The following is a 16,770-nucleotide window of genomic DNA, read 5'->3' as shown; positions in this document are numbered from 1 at the left end:
TTGTTTTTCCTTCACATTTATAAAAGCAAGGAATGCTTTCAGCTTTGCTAAGAACCTTTCCGGACGCCGAGGCTCGCTGTTTCTCTAGCAGACAGGCAGTATCTGAAATCACTTCATAACAAGCAATTTTTCGTCTTTTTTCCGAGACTTTATAAACGGGGGTTGGTTTTCGGTTTTACTTTTCAAAGAGAAAAAACACCCCCTGCATTTAAATGAAGATGAATGATAATTTCATTATCAGGATAAGACTTTGGATGGGGAAAAAAATGAACAGTTTTTGCATTGCTGAAGGGTTTCTGTGCTCTCTCACAACCGGGGATACTGCAGTCTTTTGGAAAGGATGAAGAGGTAGGAACCTTGAGCTGTTTAGTATCAGGAATGACTGGTTTAGAGCTTCCAACTAAAGAAAAAACATCAAGAATCATGCATTTTAAAAACAGTTTATTCAACGGCCAAGGACAATGATCCGGCACAATGCAACGGTAGATATAAATATAACCTTCTATAAGTGGTTGACCCTTGTCATTATTATTTTAATATTTTCATACCTAATATTTCAACCATTTTCCCCCTGCAGATTCTACTCTGCAATTTGGTTTCTTTTCCCTCCCCTCTTCCCCCAACCATTTTTTTTTTGTTTGTTTCCGAGTGTGATTCTGTTTCTCAGTGGTAAACATTAACCAAACTCTTCCCGTGCGACAAGCGGCCAAGAACGGTCCCACCATCTCTTACCACCGAGGCGTCCCCTCCTGCCGCCCTCCCCGCGGGGCAGCGGCCGCCCTGCCGGCTCCTGTGCAAGTTCAAGTAAACACATACAACCCGCATAATCCAGAGAAAAAAAATTGCAACTCATCCATGTACCAGATTTGGGTGTCTCTTGCAAAAGTTTTCTGGTCCGTTTACGGTTTTAGATGGGGTTATTATTTTTTAAATTCTTTTTTTTAAAAAATATTTTTAAAGCGCTGTTTTGTTGGTTGCATCGTTGTTTTGCCTTTTTTTTTTTTTTTTTTTTTTTTACTAGACAGTCGAAGTCCGCGGAGTTTTTGGGGCTTTTTTGTTTTTTTTTTTTGGGGGGGGGGGGGGTGAGTGCGTGGTTTATTTTATTTTTTTCCCTTTCTCACTTGCTAGGGTTTTGCTTTTAATTATCATCGGGTTTAATTTTTTTTTCTTTTTTTTGTTAAACGTAGCTTTGCTTCTGCTTCGCTTTGTCGGCGGTGCTTTGTCGGAGGTGGTTTGTGTCAAGTCCGTCAACTGTTGTACTGACAGGCGTTTAAACTAGAGCCGGGGCTTTGCAAACTGCTGTAGCCGAAACTCGAGTGCTGCTTTGATTTCAGTCTGAGGCTGGCTAAGCTGGAGTTGCAAGTGTCCCGGTAGACGCTGTAGGGCGAGCCCGGTGGCCCGTAGGGACAGGCCGGCGAGGACATGGCCGAGTTGAGCGAGGAGCCGCTGATGTTGTTGATGTTGTTGAGGCCGGAGTTGGCCATGCCCGGCACGCCCGAGTGGCCCATACTGGAGGGCATGTTCATGGAGGGGATGCTGCTGGGCGCCGAGAACATGGACTGCGAGGAGAGGGGGCTCATGGAGTTGAAGAAGGTGAAGCTCTTGGTGGAGAGCGGCGCCGGGGTGAGGCTTTTGGTGGCCCAGTTGTTGTAGGGGTAGCCGGCGTACATGTCATCGTAGGGCTGCATCAGCCCGCTGAACTGGGGCACGTAGCCGTTCTTGCACAGGTCCATCTGCTGGTTCCGCTCCCGCTTTCTCCACTTGGCTCGGCGGTTCTTGAACCAAACCTGCGTGGGGAGGGGGGAGCGACACGTCTCGGTGAGTGCGGGGCCACGGCAGCCCCCCACCCCACCGACGGTGTTCAGGGGAGCACAGGTACCCGCAGCCAGCGCCTGCTCCCCTCGGGAGCCCCTCCGGCACTCCAGAGCCGGCTCCGCGGCCCCGCAGCGCCTGTCCCCGCCGCCCCCCGCCCCCGCGGGATGGGGTCCCGCTGCACAGGGTGCCTGCGAGCACGTCGGGCTCTGAGCATCCCTCTCAGTGCAGCGGGATGCGGCAGCCGGGATGAGGCAGCCGGGATGAGGCAGCCGGGATGAGGCAGCCGGGATGAGGCAGCCGGGATGCGGCAGCCGGGATGAGGCAGCCGGGATGAGGCAGCCGGGATGAGGCAGCCGGGATGAGGCAGCCGGGATGCAGCAGCCGCCTCTCTGCCCAGCAGCCCCTCCAGGCTGTCCCGGCCCCCGGCTCCCCGCCGCCCCTTTCCCGATCCAGGCGGGGAGCGACGAGACGGCCTGCTCTGATTAGGGCCGGCTCGCCCGGGCTCTGCCGCGTTTCCGAACGCTAATGCTGTGTAATAAAAGTCCCCTGTTACAGATCATAAAAAAAGGGATTGGATTAGTATGTTTAGGTTTAAAAAAAAAAAGAAAAAAAAAAATCAATCCCTGCATCGCCCTCGGATGGATGCAGCCTCTGCCTTTATATCTAATGAGAATTTACAGCCCTAACTGGGAAACAGAGAAGAGGGGCTGGTCCTGATGTTTGATGCAAAAAACCGGTTCCGGTCTCACTCTTATTATTTTTATATAATATATATATCTATTCCTCGGAAACCATTTGAGTCCCTGTGATGGAAGCCGGGCAGCTCCAAAAATCTTTAAAAATTGGTTTAAAATCTGCATTGTTCTGCGTTCCGCCTGCGAGGCTCCCTTACAACATCCTCCCTGCCGCACCCCGACTTTCTCCTACCGAGCCGGGGCCCACGAGCACCCTGAAAACACCGGGGCCCCGGCCCTGGACAGGCTGCGCTCCCTCCGGAGCCGGGGAGAGGGCGGGGGACGGCTCTTGGGGCCTCCCCTCCCGGCGCAGAAATGGCACAACTATTATTAAATACCGGGCCCAAGGATGGAAACTCCGTGGGGGAACGGATGGCGGAGTCTATTTTAAAAATTAACAATAATAAAAAGAATGTTGTATAAATAGGAAACGAAAGCCAACATGTTCAAAACCTGTAATATGCTCCTCGGAAGGTGCTTCCAGACAGGAATTTCCTGAAAATGAGGGTAATAGTTTTAATTATGGCTCCTAGACATTTTAAAGGAAGGCCCTCATAGCAAATTAAGGTTAGATTTGCAATCTGCCATCTCAGAACATCAAACCCAAACATCTCCACACAGAATGAGAACGAAATTATGTTAATTGCAACTCGTATTTTAGTTATATTTGCTCCCTGAAATATTCAACCAGTATTAATGCTCGGGCTTTGTTTTGTTTTAAACTCAATTAAGACAATGCTTTCAGACGCATTTGTTTCAGATGGGTGTTTACTTTTTAAATGTTTAAAGCAGATTCTCTGTAATCCGATTTGGCCACTCAAAGTTTAATTGCCAAGTTAAAAACAAAAAAAATAGAAGAAAAAAAGAAAAAGTGGATTTTCCATGCGGTGGGGTTTCGCTCCGCAGTTCCCGTTTCCTCCGGTGCTTTAGCCCACGGCCCCGTGGTGTGCGACCACTGCCGAAACCGCGCGGGGAAATGTCTCGGGTGGAAAAAAGCACTTGCGATAGATCGCTAGAGACCGAACCGCTTCGGCCCGGTCGTTCTTTGCCAGGATCTTTCACTCATAAATCTCTTTAAGGAACTGCCGAAGCACACACACACACACACACACATATATATATACACACACAGACACACATATATATATATATATATATACATATATATATATATACACACGTTTCTCGGCGTGTGCACCAACATTTCCGAGCCTGGCTAAGAGGGGGAGCGACACGTGTCGGTGAGTGCGGGGTCACAGCAGCCCCCGCACCCCACCGGCGGTGCGCAGATGCGCGCAGGGCAGCCCAGGTATCCGCAGCCCAGAGCCTGCTCCCCCCGGCCCGGCCAGCTCCTCCGGAACGCCAGAGCAGGCCCCGCACCACCTGTCCCCGTGCTCGATTTCACATATATATATATTTATTTTTAATATATATATTTTATATATATACGCTATATGTATATGGTGGCATGAGGTCCGACGCGTGTAAAACTCGAGCTCCTTCGCGGTACAAGTTAGTTTCTTCAGCGCGTATTGACTTTGCGACCGCTCCCCAGCCCCTGCCCTTCGCTTTCGGCTTCCACAAACAGCCCGCGGCCTTGGGAGATGCACGGCCGGGAGGGGCCGGCACCGAGACCGGCACCGTCCGGGTTGGATCTCGCCGTCCCGGTGCCGCAATAGCGAGGGGCGATGGTTTGCTGGGAGATGGCCTTTGCGATTACTGGGAATAACCAGAGCAGGGGGAAGTTGCTCGGATGGGACCTTGCTCCATCCCCGCGCCGCGTTTCGTCCAGTCCGGAGGGTTCTTCCCCCCACAGTCAGACCCTTCCCCACCCTGGCCTTTCGCTGCTCCCTGCACCTCTCGCCGCCCACTTTACGAACCGCTCCGCAGGGCGAGGCCCACGGTCGCGACCCGCTCCGGGCGGAATCTCTCCGTGGCCGAGAGCTGAATTTCTCCTCTCCGGCCCGGCTCCCAGTTTTGGTGATTAAAATCCAGCCCAGAGCAAACCATCGCAGCGCTCCCAGAAGGGGCAGCTTCCCCGAGCACCCCGCGCTCCGGCAGCCCCAGAGCAGAGTTCGCCCCCGGCAGGGCTGCAGCCCCTCTTACCCGGACTCGGGGCTCGGTGAGGTTGGTCCAGACGGCGATCTCCTCCCTCATGCTCATGTCGGGGTAGCGGTTCCGCTGGAAGGTGGCCTCCAGCTCCTGCAGCTGCTGGCTGGTGAAGTGGGTCCGCTGCCGCCGCTGCTTCTTCTTCTTCGCCGGGTCGTCGGCGGCCCCGTCCTCGTTTTTCTGCTCTCCGCTACGTTCTTTTTCTGCGAGGGGGTCGAGGATGGTTGGTGTTGTTTTGTTTTGCTTTTGCTTTTTTTTTTTTTTTTTTTTTTTTTTTTTTGTGTGTGTGTGTTTTTGCTTTAGTGTTTTTCCCAACACAGGCACACAAAGGCAGATACCCCCGCACCCAGCTCTGCCCGCCCCTGCCGGAGGGATGCTTGGGGGCACCCACCCGGGTCCCGCTGAGCACAGCGAGCCCCCGCAGCCCAGAGCGGCCTTTCCCCGGGCGGCTGGGGAAGGAGCACGGAGCACCGGAGGTGCCGGGTCCGGGCAGGACGGACCCCCGGAGCGGCTGGAAGCGGCCCGAAGGGTGACTGCATTCGAGGGGAGCGAGGTCCGCTATCACCGGCCGCTCTGCCTTTCTACGGCACCTTCTTGCTCCCTCCAAACCAAGGAGCGATCTTTGCTCCATTGTCTTTGTCGTGCTCGGCCACGACAGGAAACTTTGGAAGGGCAGAGGTGGAAAACCCATGAGCAATTAATTGCAAAAGGCCCCTCTTCGCTTCCCCACTTCATTCTCTTTTCATAATTATTTTATTCTTGATCTTTTAGGATTTTGGTGTTTATTTTAACACGGGGCTGAGCAAAGCCCTCCGCAAAAATCATTTCTGAAGAGAGGAAGGAAAAAAACATCCAGGAGGGTTTTCTCGGCCGGGATTTGCGCGGGCTGGGAGCAGGAATTCAATACCGGCCCTGCGAACCCCCTCTCCCCTTTCGTAAGGGGCTCTCTGGCTCTCCCGGTCCGCTTTGAGCCCGGTTTGTCCCGGTTAAAGCGCTCGGGGAGGGTCTGAAGGCCCTGAACCAAAGCGCTCCCGGGCTGGGCCCCGGCGGCCGGGCCGTGCAGGGCCGGGGGCCGCGGCAACCCCCGGCCTCGGTCCTGCTGCTGCTGCAGGAAACCACGGCGAGTTTCTCCTTTAGAGATTTTTTCCCTCCTCCTTTTAAGCGTTTGTGGTGTTTTTAACCCTCTTTCAGAGCGTTTTCCCTCCCCGCCGGCGGGCCCGGGGGCAATTCTACAGCCCCGACCTCTGCGAGGTAAGCGCGAATCTAAAAATAATTGCATGCTGAATCCAGAGCCCGGGAGGACTCGTCCTTGCAAAGTCACCCTCGAATCGCACCTTGCTGGGAACCCCTCACGGGCAAAGGGCGAGGGTGCGGGCGAGCCTCAGCTGCTCAGGCGACCCCCAAAAGGGCCCGATGGCTCTGCGAGGTTTGCAGGGCAAGCAAGGCCTCTCAGCACAGAGCCCATGGCCCCGGGACCGCTGGTCCCCAGACCGGCCGAGCCGCATGGCCCGGCGGCGGCGGCGAAACAGAAACAAAAATATCCCCGCCAAAAGAAATCCTCCCGCTCTGGGCTGCGAACAGCTCGGATAAACCGGGCCGAGAGGGAGCGGGGGGCGATCAGGAACAGCCAGAGGTACCAATGGGCTTTGGCAGTGGTCCCCTCGCCCCTCTCCCGGGCTTCCCTAAAAATCCAGCCTCACCGCAGGGCTGCGATACAATTCCAAATCGTAAGGGAAGGCATCTTTAATCGGATTTTGTAACTATTTTTTCCCATTAAAAAAAAATAAAAATCTAAAGGTATTTTGCAGGTTCTCGGAGAAGAAAAGCAGGCAGCTCCTCAGCCCTCCGGCAGCACCGAGGGGTCACACACAGGGGTAGGGCAAAATGGAGCAAATCTCCCTCTCTAATCTCCAATAATCCCCTCTAATCTCAGTGTCCCTTCCAGACGCCGGTCCCTAACTTTGTTTGCGAATCAGGCCGGGAGGCACAACCCAAACCCTCTTTTTCACCGAGTGCCACTTTGGGACTGACTCTTACATAGCCACTCTCTAGGTTAAAACTCCGAAGAGCAACAATAGCTATTAGAAAATTAAAATTATATAAAACACAAACTCTCTCTGAAACAGTCTTGCTGGACAAGGAATATCACGCTTTTTCTTGAAGCTTTTGTTCCTCTTTTCTACCTTTCCCTTGTCATTCTGAAAATGTTGTTATTTTAATTAAATGCAATCTGAGAGAGCACAGCGTTTCCTGTAGCCCTTGCACACGGTGGTCAGGGCATGGGGATCCTTCTCCTTTTCTAAGGGGAAAGTTCTCAGCCCCCAAGCAAAACCTCTCCGCGGCCGCGCACATCCCTCCGCAGCGGCCTGCGCTGCCTGCCTTGGCCCCCCCTTGCCTCTCTGGCTTTGCCTGTCCTTTCTTTCTTTCTTTCTTTTTTTTTTTTTTTTTTCGCTGACAGAGAGATCTTTTTCCATCTCTGCACCACCCGAGCTGGAAAATAAACCCGGGCAAAAGCTGACATTATTTCAGAAACATCCGGCAAAACTGTACTCCCTGAAGAGTCCCTCCTTCCCCCCGACCCCATCAATTAATAACCATAGTTTTTAATTTAAAAACAGACAGAATAAATAAAAGAGAGCTGCTCCCGGGATGGGACCATGGAGCCATGTGTCCCCCCCGGCGGGCTGTCAGCGCCGGGCACGGTGGGGGCGGCAGCTCCAGGAGGGCCCCTGCCCCCCGCTCCGATTGCCGGGGCTCAGCTCCCCGCGATCACCGGCAGCTCTTGCTCAGCCCTGTCCCTGTTGCTCAGCCCTGTCCCTCTTGCTCAGCCCTGTCCCTCCATCGGCCCCGGTTGGGGGGTGCAGGCGCAGCACCCCCGGCCGCCCGCGGAGGGAAGGCGCGGTGGGGAGGGGGAGGCACGGCGGGGGGCGCGGGGAGGGGGAGGGTTACCTGGCACCTCCGTGTCGGAGGATTCACTGGCTGAGTTGTCGATCGGGTCTCTGGGTTCCGAGGATCTTTGCAAATGGAAGCTGGAAGCCATGTCATGAGAGGGTTGGGGTCTCAAGCTCTCAGGCAGTCTCTCCAAATTCATTCCACCTTTAAAGGAATCCATGGCAGGGGCGCCGGGCTGCCTGGGGGAGTTTGCAGGTGTTTATTCCACACAGAAAGGAACAAGGAGCTTTTTTTTTTTTTTTTTTTTTTTTTTTAAGAAGCAAAAAAAAAAAATCAACAAAAACCAAAAACAAATCCACTTATTACTAACAGTATTATTTTAAGGGTGTCGGAAGCAATCTGGGCAGCGCCTGGAAGGCGGTTGTCTCTGCTGGGGAGAGGCACGGCGCTCCGGCCGCATAGGCAGAGAAGTGGTAAAGATCCCTTATAGAGAAACGCGAGTTGCGAGTTGGACAGTTTAAAGCTAAAGAGATTAAAGTGACCTGCCCTAGAACAAATGCCTGTAGTTAAACGGGGCTCCACCCCCTGAAGGTTAAAACCTCCCCGTCTCGCTCATGCATCACTCCATCTAGCGCTGGCCCAGCCCGGCCGCGCGGGACCTGCCTCCGCTCTCCCCGCCATCCGCGCCCCCAGCGCGCCCGCGGCCAGACCCGCGGCCCCCTGCCCGGCCCCCGCCGCCTGGCCGGGCTCCTTCGGGGGTGCCTTCCCTCCTCCTTCTCTTCACCCGCCTCCTCCCCCAAACTCGGTGATGTATTAAAAATATTTCACAAACGAATGGAAAAGCGAACAATTCTCTGGGGATCCCCGCCCGCCCCCAGCACCCCAGCAGTTCGCCCCCCTTCGTAATCCCCCAGCACCCGGCAGCGCGCAGGTTGCGCCCCGCGTCCCCACGGGTGTCCCCACACCCTTCCAGGTTGGACCTCACGGCCGCGGAACCTCCGCACCAAGCAGTGGATGCGCACCCGCGCACTCCCCAGCATCTCTGCGCGGAGCTGAGCCACCCCATCACATGTTTTAGTCCCACCAGGACTTCCTGGAGGTGTGCTTGGGCTGTGGGCTCCGTCTGAGCTGGTTCTAACTTTTTAAACATTATTTTCCAGGCTGCGGGGGTTATGAAAGATCTGCCCGGGCCCTGCCTGAAGGCCGGGGGAGCGCAGCTCGGGGAGCAGCGGCAGTGCCGTCTCTCCCATCACATCATCTTTCAGCACATGATTAATAACGAATCATTTTCCTGCTGCAGCCGAACTCGCGGTGACCCTCGGGAGGGGTCTCTGTGACTGTGCCAGTGGGAGACCCCCACCCTTCCTCGGCAGACCACCTCTCCTGCAGCGGTCACTGGTGCACCCTGTCCCGAAGCAGGGGCGTGTGGAGCACGGCCGGTCCCTGGAGCTGCCCACGCAGGCCGGGATACGGCCTTAGACCTCCTGGATAACACCTCGGTGTTTTGGCGTAGTGGAAAAACCTACGGGGGAAGGAAGGTGGGAACCGCGGGTACCAGGGGTGAGGGGAAAGGGGAGAAAGGAAAAGGGACGAAGACCCTGGCTGTGACCGCCTAGGGAAACGACCCTCTCTCCTCTCTACCTTCTCGGCTCACTTTAACTGATCTATCCTGACACCCTATTTTGCTTTCAAATCAAGTAAAGATGTGGGAAAGAACTTTTGAACTGTTTCATGGAAAAGCGGAGGGAAGCAGTGCTCCAGCCGCGCAGGCTTTTTCCGACCCCGCCGGAGTGATGGAGCCGGGCCCGCCCCACCGGCAGCGCCCCGCAAGGCCCGGGGACCCCCGGCGGGGGGAGCCCAAAGCTCCCAACCCCTTCACCTCTGGTCTTAAGCACCGTTCAGGGGATGTACATGTGGGTGCTATCAGGATCAGCTCTCCCGAGCTCTTTTTCTTCTTGTTTTTTTTTTTTTTTTCTAGTCACATCTTGATGTCCTTCTGCCTTTTTGCCGCTCCCGGCTGAACTTCGCTCATGAGTCTGCAAACAACTGGGAATTTCGAGCACCCGAGGTGAACCAGACAACCTAGGGGCTGTTTAAGATGGACGTGGTTTAAAACGCAAATATTTACCAGGGTCTCTGGGCCTCGAGGGGCTCAGCTGATGCAGAAGGCACGGGAAGGATGGAGACCTCCTCCCGCGTGAGAAGCAAGAGGCGCGAGAGGCCTTTCTCCCAAGGAGGAAGGAGGTGAATACACTGCAAATGTGCATCATGTCTGAGACCCTTCACCGTCCCCTTTTTTCCCTTTATTTCCGTGGGCGGCAGCCCGGGGTCGGCCTGCGGGGGCTTCCCCGCCCTCGGCGGAAGGGGGACGGGGCCCAGAGTGCCGTGCTGGAGGGAGGCGGTGGCACTCCTTGACCTTAAGGGTCTTCTTCAACCTTGATGCTTCTATGATTCCACGAATCTGCCAACAGCCCGGCTCTGCTCTGACTATTTTAAACCCGCTGCTCACAGCAGCCTCTGAAACAGAGACAACATTTTTTTCGTTCCTTTTAATTTCCCTTTGTGCTTTTGTTTTTTTTAATCATTAACCTAATTACAGTTTTTATTCTGTACTATAAAATCTCGTTTTAAAATATTCGTTCTCGGTTCAATTCCTCCCTGCTAGTCGCAAAGACAGGCTCTGCCCGGGCACCAGCGTGATTCTGCCTAGGCGGCGGCCGCGGTAATGCTGGGTCCCGTTGTCTTCCCAGGCGATCGCAGGCCTCGGCTCCTCCTGGGCTGGGTGTCACCTGGGTGTCACCGGGGCAGACATCCCCTGATACGGGCCTTAAACAGAGAGTAACGGGCTGGCCCTCGGGAGCCGGAGCAGCTCCCGGTTCTCTCCTGACAGTCTCCAGGAGTGTCCGCGCCCGGGCCGTGGTGTGGGCTGGCATTCACTGCACACCTGCGCACGGCTGGGCAGTGGGAGAATATATCATGGATCTATCTAATCGATATCTTATATTTATCTAATCCATACCATGTATCTGTCTTCTCTGTGTGTCTCATACGTAAGTCATACGTGGATTTAAGGGCATCCTGTCACTCTGCGCTCTCTGCAGCGGGCACAGTCCTACAGCACAGAACCAAATCCTCCCGGTCATTCCTGCTGCTGCTCGCGACTCCTATGGCGCGACAACAGAGCGCGTCCCCAGGGCGGTCACCCCCAGATCTGCGCCTTCTCCTCTTCGCTCCCATCCAAGGGCGCGCTGCTCGGGATGCGACAATTCCTTCCGCTATGCGCTACGTCACGGCTCCATTCGCGTGACGTCATTCGCTGCTTCCGTGACGTCACGTCTCACCTTGCAGCCAGCTCTGATGTCCCACCCGGAGCCGCCCGCTCCTCCCGAGACCTGAGCGCGGCGCGGCGGCCCCGCTGGCCGGGCGGGACGGGGGCACTCGGGTTCCCCCTTCTCCCAGCGCCCCGCGGGGGCTGAGGAGCTGCGGGAAGGAGGGGCCGCGGCAGCCCGGCCGCAGAGACTCCGGCTGGACATCCCCGGGGAGCCGCGACCTGCGTGGGCGTGGGAAGGGCCGGGCAGAGGCGGAGGGAGGGTGGGGCCGGGCCCCGCGGAGCTCCAGCGGGCACCGGGGCTGCGGGACAGCTTCGCGTGGGAACGCTCCGCGTGGGGCGGCCGGAGAGCACCGCCGCTCCGCCATCCCGGCACCCCCGGCGAGGAACTGCGTCAGGGATCTAGAAAAGGCTGGAAACCCGCAAATAAACCCGCTCTGCTTCCTCCTGCTATAAATAACCCCAGAACTAAGGATGGCGCTTAGAAATAAATCAGCGCTGGCCACGCCAGTGACAGCACCATGAACAAGAGACGCGTCTGTCCGAGAGCAGGACTATCACTGTCCCCGAGGGCACAGGGCCGTTTCACCGCCAGGTGTCTGGAGGGGGCTCCTGCTCTCGGAGACCGGCTCCCATCCCCGGCTGGTTGCAGCCAATGCCAAACCACCTGGGCCGTATATCAGGTGGTGAAGTTCAGTCTCTGCCAGCTTTTCCTTTTCAGATTTATTACCGTTGTATAGACTCAGATTCAGTCTATAAATTATTGGGAATTGTTACAAAAATGAAGACGCCTCCTCTCAATCGCACCTCTACCCGAGAAGAGATGGAAGCCTTCTGAAAAAAAACAGCTGCAGTGAGGCAAGAGAGAAGGGAGAAGCCTTCAACTCAAACCCTACCAAATTCAGTTCAACTAAACCCAGCCAAACGGAGTCCAAACAACTCCAATTCAAACAAACTCAGTCCAACCAAACCCAATCCAGCTCAACCTAACTCAAGTCCACCAAACCAAACCAAACCAAACCAAACCAAACCAAACCAAACCAAACCAAACCAAACCAAACCAAACCAAACCAAACCAAACCAAACCAAACCAAACCAAACCAAACCAAACCAAACCGCAACGAATGCAACCAGACCAAACCAAGCCAAAAGCAAACAATGCAATCCCAGCCAAACCAAGCCCAAACCAAGCCCGTCAACCTCCCCCGGCGCCCCCTTCGCCGAACGCAGGAGACCGGACTTGCTGCAGGAAAACAACTTTTAACAATGGAACCATCCAAAAAGTGCCCCGCGGGTATGCTGCTGCTGCTGCTGCGTGGCTCTGACACAGGGGATGACCACGCGTGATGCAGGCTGGAGTGTGTGCAGGAGCACGGAGCACACCGCGGGGGTTGTTGCGCTGCACCGTGAGGGTTGTGTCCGTCGGGGAACTGTTCCGGGGGTGTCGTGCCCCAAAACACCATCACCCCAAATGAGAAGCATGACCCTTACACGCGAGGTGGAGATCCGCGTTTATGCCCCTGACCAAGGCAAAGCTCTGCTCTCCCCTGGCCTGAAGGGAAAAATGAAGCAGAACCCCAAAACGGCGAAAGGAGCCTAAGAAACCCCCGACCTCCTCCGGACCCAGAGCCCGGTCCCCCACGGGCGGGGTGGAGAGGGAAGCAGAGAGAGGGAAGAAACCCAGGCCGAAGTGCGTGTTAAATCGTTCAGGAGGGGAAGGTGGAAAATTACGCTGGCTCCCGGCCGGCCTGTCCTCTTCTGCGCAGCCAGGACAGCAATTTTCCTAAGAAGTATAGCAAAACGAAATCAGCCTCTTTTGGACTCGTAGCCTTCGTCCCTCCGTATGTCAGCCAAGCCTCCGCCTTCCGCGGGAGCGCAGGGCCCCTCTGCGCCTCGGATGCTCCCCCGGGCCTCCCACTGCCTCCCTGCCCCATCCCGCTCCCCTCGGTCCGGCCGACCCTGCCCCACCACCTGGGCTCTCCCCGCCACTGAAACACGACGGGAAACACACGAGGATGTGTCTGGCCCGGGACATTTCCCGGGGCACCTGGGATTCCCGGGGCTGCCTCCCCGCCCCGCCATCCGCATCCCGCTCCGGGGCTCCCCCGTGCGCGGCGGCCAGCGGCAGCGCTTGAAAAAACTCGGGATGAAAAAGTTGAAGGCTTAATGTTTTCTGACAGATACAAATGATACCCCAAGGCTTTCTTGAAATGCGGCGACTGACGGCTGGAGAAACGGTTTTCTTATTCGGTTTTCTGCAGCTGGAAGCTGCCGGGGATGGTGCTGGTTCACTTCGGCCGTCATTCTACCAGAACCCCGAAAATAAAACCATTTTGTAGTTGTCCGACCTGGGACAACTTCTTTTACCCCCAAACCTCTGGCGGCACAGTCTCACCCTTGCCAGGAGCTGCCTTCCAGCCCTCCTCGCATATGTCAGACCACAGGCACTGAACTCTGCTCCAAGAAAATATGAATTTGCTGATAGCAGCGGTTTGGATTTATCTCTGATAAACCTGATGTGAGTGCGAGAGTGTCATTGCACTGCAATGACAGCGTCGGAGGATGGACAGCTCAGGAATACATTTTCTTTTTTTTCCTAGGTGGGGGAAAAAGAGGGGAAAATCACAATATAGCCACACAATTCCCTCTCTGGGCAGAGCGAACATGCTTTTCTGATTAATTGACAGAGGAAGGGGCACCGGAGTTTGTTAGGCAGCCTGCTCATATTACTCTGTACATCTTTAGATCCCGAAATGTGGCTTTTTTGTGGGCTCAAAAAGATGCCTCAAACAGGATAATCAGAGGCCCGAGCACTCTGTTGGCATTTGTTGAAGACTCCTCTTCAGGAGAAAAAAAGAGGTTACATTTAGAATGAACGACATTAGGTTTCCTTGTGGCTTTCCCCCACCTTGTTTTGGGCGAGCAACCTCTTAATTGCTCCAGCAGTTGGATGGGAGAAACACATTTCCCTTCAAGAGGACATTTCCTGAAGGGCTGAAATATATTAATAATGCGTTGGACTCTTTAATGTGCTTAGAACAGCAGCGAATCTCTGCAAGACCTACACATTTCCTGCCTTAAAATGCAAAATCAGAGAAATAATTAACCTTTGAGCATATTCAGTTTATCTTCTAGGTTATTTTATTTCTCCTCCTTTTATATTTTTTTCTTCTAAATTTTTCTCTTATTTTCTTTCCTTCTCCTCCTCGCCCCTCCCCGTATACATATATATATTTTTTTTTTTTCTCTCTTTTCAATTTTTCCTTCTGACTTTTTTTCTTGTTTCCCCCCAAAGGGCTGATCTCTCCCCACTGCTCGGCAGCCCCGCGCTGCTCCCGGCGCAGCTCCGCTCGTCTCCACTGCCCCAGGAGCAAACAGCGCCCACATAAAGGCACGGGACACTTTTCCTGCCAGTTCCACTGTGGGAACGGCCGTATCTTAACGGGCACATCTCGGAGAGAGATAGGAACACACCGCCTTCCAGAGGGCTGTGCTAATCAGCGCGCCGGGTTAGATATAAAAGTTCAGGGCAAATAAAACGAATTAGTTTTATTAGCACGTTTAGGAGGCGGTCTAACGAAGGAATTCGGCTTTACTAGAGAATGTTTTCTCCTCCCCTTTTGTTATTTAAAAGCAGTATATATCCGAGTGGTTCATCACGGGAGGGAAATAATGAATTGTTTCATCAGCGGTCATTTTCTGGGAGAAATGGGCTCCCTACTATAAGCCCGATAAGAAGGGGTTATTTATATAAATATAAATAAATATATATATATATTTGGAAATACACATTTTCATAATAACACATGCATGAACAATAAAACGCGCTGTAAAAGAGAGGTGGCAGAGCCACCAGGTTATTGTTCGGCAGTGGGTTTCGGGAGGAAGAATCTGCCTCGGTCTCAGGCGCCTCTAACTCGTCTAAAACTTTCCCAGGGAAATGTGACCATGGCTCCAGCGCGGGATTTCCAAGGACTTTGCTCATATTTCAGGCAAATGAAGGATTTTTGGGGAAGTTCTGCCAGTGAAGTAGACCTCAGGAAATATTTGGAAGTCAGTTTTTATATAGGCGGCTGGAGCTGGCGCAGGGAATAACCTGGAGAACATGGATTTTGGTTTGTTAAGTGGAAAATATATATATTTAAACTGTTATTTAAAAAAGCAAACAACATCTAGGTTCTCGATTCAAGCACTACGTATCATTTTATGTTCAATTCGTGACTCGGACTTTGTTTGCAGTGTGGTTGGCAAAATTTGGGGAAAGGGGACGAAATAATAGAAAATGATAGACATAATAGAAAACTCGCTCAGTGTAAAAGTTTTTAAGGCGAGTCTGAAAACGAAATCCCCGAAAGATAACATCGGTGGGCATTCCTCACGTCCATTTAAGCGGGTTTAACAGGCGGAGAAAAACCATTTCTCCCCCAGTTCCAGGACTTTACTCCGCCACAGGAGCTGCGTGGAACCCGCGATATATGTACTTCCCAAAAAATGATGCCTGTTTTTAAAATTAAAATAAAAACAAAACCAAAAATACCCAAACCAAAAAGAGGAAAGCACGGGGGCTGCAGAATATTATTTTCCTGAAAAGGAAAATTCATCGACGGCCCAGGGTCTCCCCTCCCGCCCGCCCTGCGCATCCCCGGCAGCAGCCGGCCCTTCCCCGCGGCAGCGCAGCCCCGCTGGGGCACCGAGCAGCCCCGGCCCCCATCCCTCACAGTCCCGGCTCGTCCCGGGGAGCCCCAGCCCCGCCGGGGCCGCCCGAGGCTCCGGGCATCGCTGCAGCCCCCGCCGCTGCCTTCCCCGGCCTCCCCGCCCGGCGCACCGGGGACGAGCCGCGGAGCGCCCCGAGCAGCAGCGCCGGGGGCTGGGAACGTGTCGGTGCTTTTGGAAAAAAAAAAATTAAATATATATATATATATACACATAACAAAATTATAAGATGAGGTAACCCCTCTGGAATTGCCTTTTCCAGCGCATTTGTCAGAGCTGACGAAGCGCAGAGGTCCCGAAAGAATTTCTACACGGTATAAAGATGTCAAGGATTGCGCGGAGAGCGGAGCGGGGAGCGCGGGGCGGGAGGCGCGGCGGCGCTGAGGGGCCGCACGGCCCGGCTCGGCTTTGTCTCAGTCCCGGAGCGCTCCGCGGCCCCGCGGCCGCCGGGAGAGCCCCGCGGAGCTGAGGGGAGCTCGGGGGCAGGAGGGCTCGGCGGGCGGGGCCGGGCCCGCGGGCGGCCGGAGGGACGGGCAGGACACGCGTGGGGCGGGCCGGGCGCGGCGGGGACGCGCGTGGGGAACTCACCGGGCGGTGGCGGGGTGCCGGGCCCGGCGGGCGCTGTGCGAGCCCCGGCCGCCGCTCCAGGGTTTTCTTGGGAGATTTCCCCGTCTCCTCCTGACGTCAGCCCCGTCCCAGGGTGCCGCAGACGGGGGAGGGCCGGGGCCAGCGCCGCCCGCACCGGGAGACCGGCGGCGCCGGCCGCCCCGCATCTCCGTCCTGCCGCCGAAGGCATCCCCGAGCCCGGCCCCCCGAGTCCCGCCGCTCCCGCCCGGCAGAGCCTCTCTCGGGGGGCGGCTTCGTGCTCCTGGCTACACGGCCCCTGCCCTCTTCATTTCCTCCCGGTTGGGGCTTCTGGCCGAGGGGACAGGGACAAGGAATGGCCTCTTCTTTTACTTCTTTCCTCCCCACTCCTCCCCCCCGCCGACGTGCTCTCTTGTTTCAGGACCTCGGTGTGGAACTGGGAACACAGCGCTGAGCACCTGGGGGAAGGCTGCGGGTAGCAGCCGGGGCTGCCCGGGCCGGAGGATGCAGGGCTCCAGGAGATGCTTGCCCGGGTGATACCGACACACTGAGCCCACTGCTCGTTCCCTCGGCCCGCTTTCATTTTCCAGGGAT

At 55.2% G+C, this 16,770-nt stretch overlaps 1 protein-coding gene across 1 annotated transcript; it reads right to left on the bottom strand.

Moving 5' to 3' along the window:
* Positions 1-1,191: 1,191 nt before the first annotated feature.
* On the bottom strand, positions 1,192-16,228 carry PITX1 (paired like homeodomain 1). The gene is made up of 4 exons (XM_058848764.1): positions 16,180-16,228; positions 7,608-7,789; positions 4,656-4,861; positions 1,192-1,787 (listed from the first exon to the last, which is right to left on the bottom strand). The coding sequence occupies exons 2-4, from the start codon at positions 7,768-7,770 to the stop codon at positions 1,248-1,250; spliced, it is 909 nt and encodes a 302-aa protein (XP_058704747.1). The 5' UTR covers positions 7,771-7,789; positions 16,180-16,228; the 3' UTR covers positions 1,192-1,247.
* Positions 16,229-16,770: the final 542 nt, after the last annotated feature.

This window comes from Poecile atricapillus, chromosome 13 (genome assembly GCF_030490865.1).
Source record: "Poecile atricapillus isolate bPoeAtr1 chromosome 13, bPoeAtr1.hap1, whole genome shotgun sequence".
In the NCBI taxonomy this organism is placed as follows: domain Eukaryota; kingdom Metazoa; phylum Chordata; class Aves; order Passeriformes; family Paridae; genus Poecile; species Poecile atricapillus.
The sequence above is the reverse complement of the archived record's forward strand: the minus strand, read 5'-3'. Positions and strand labels throughout refer to the sequence as shown.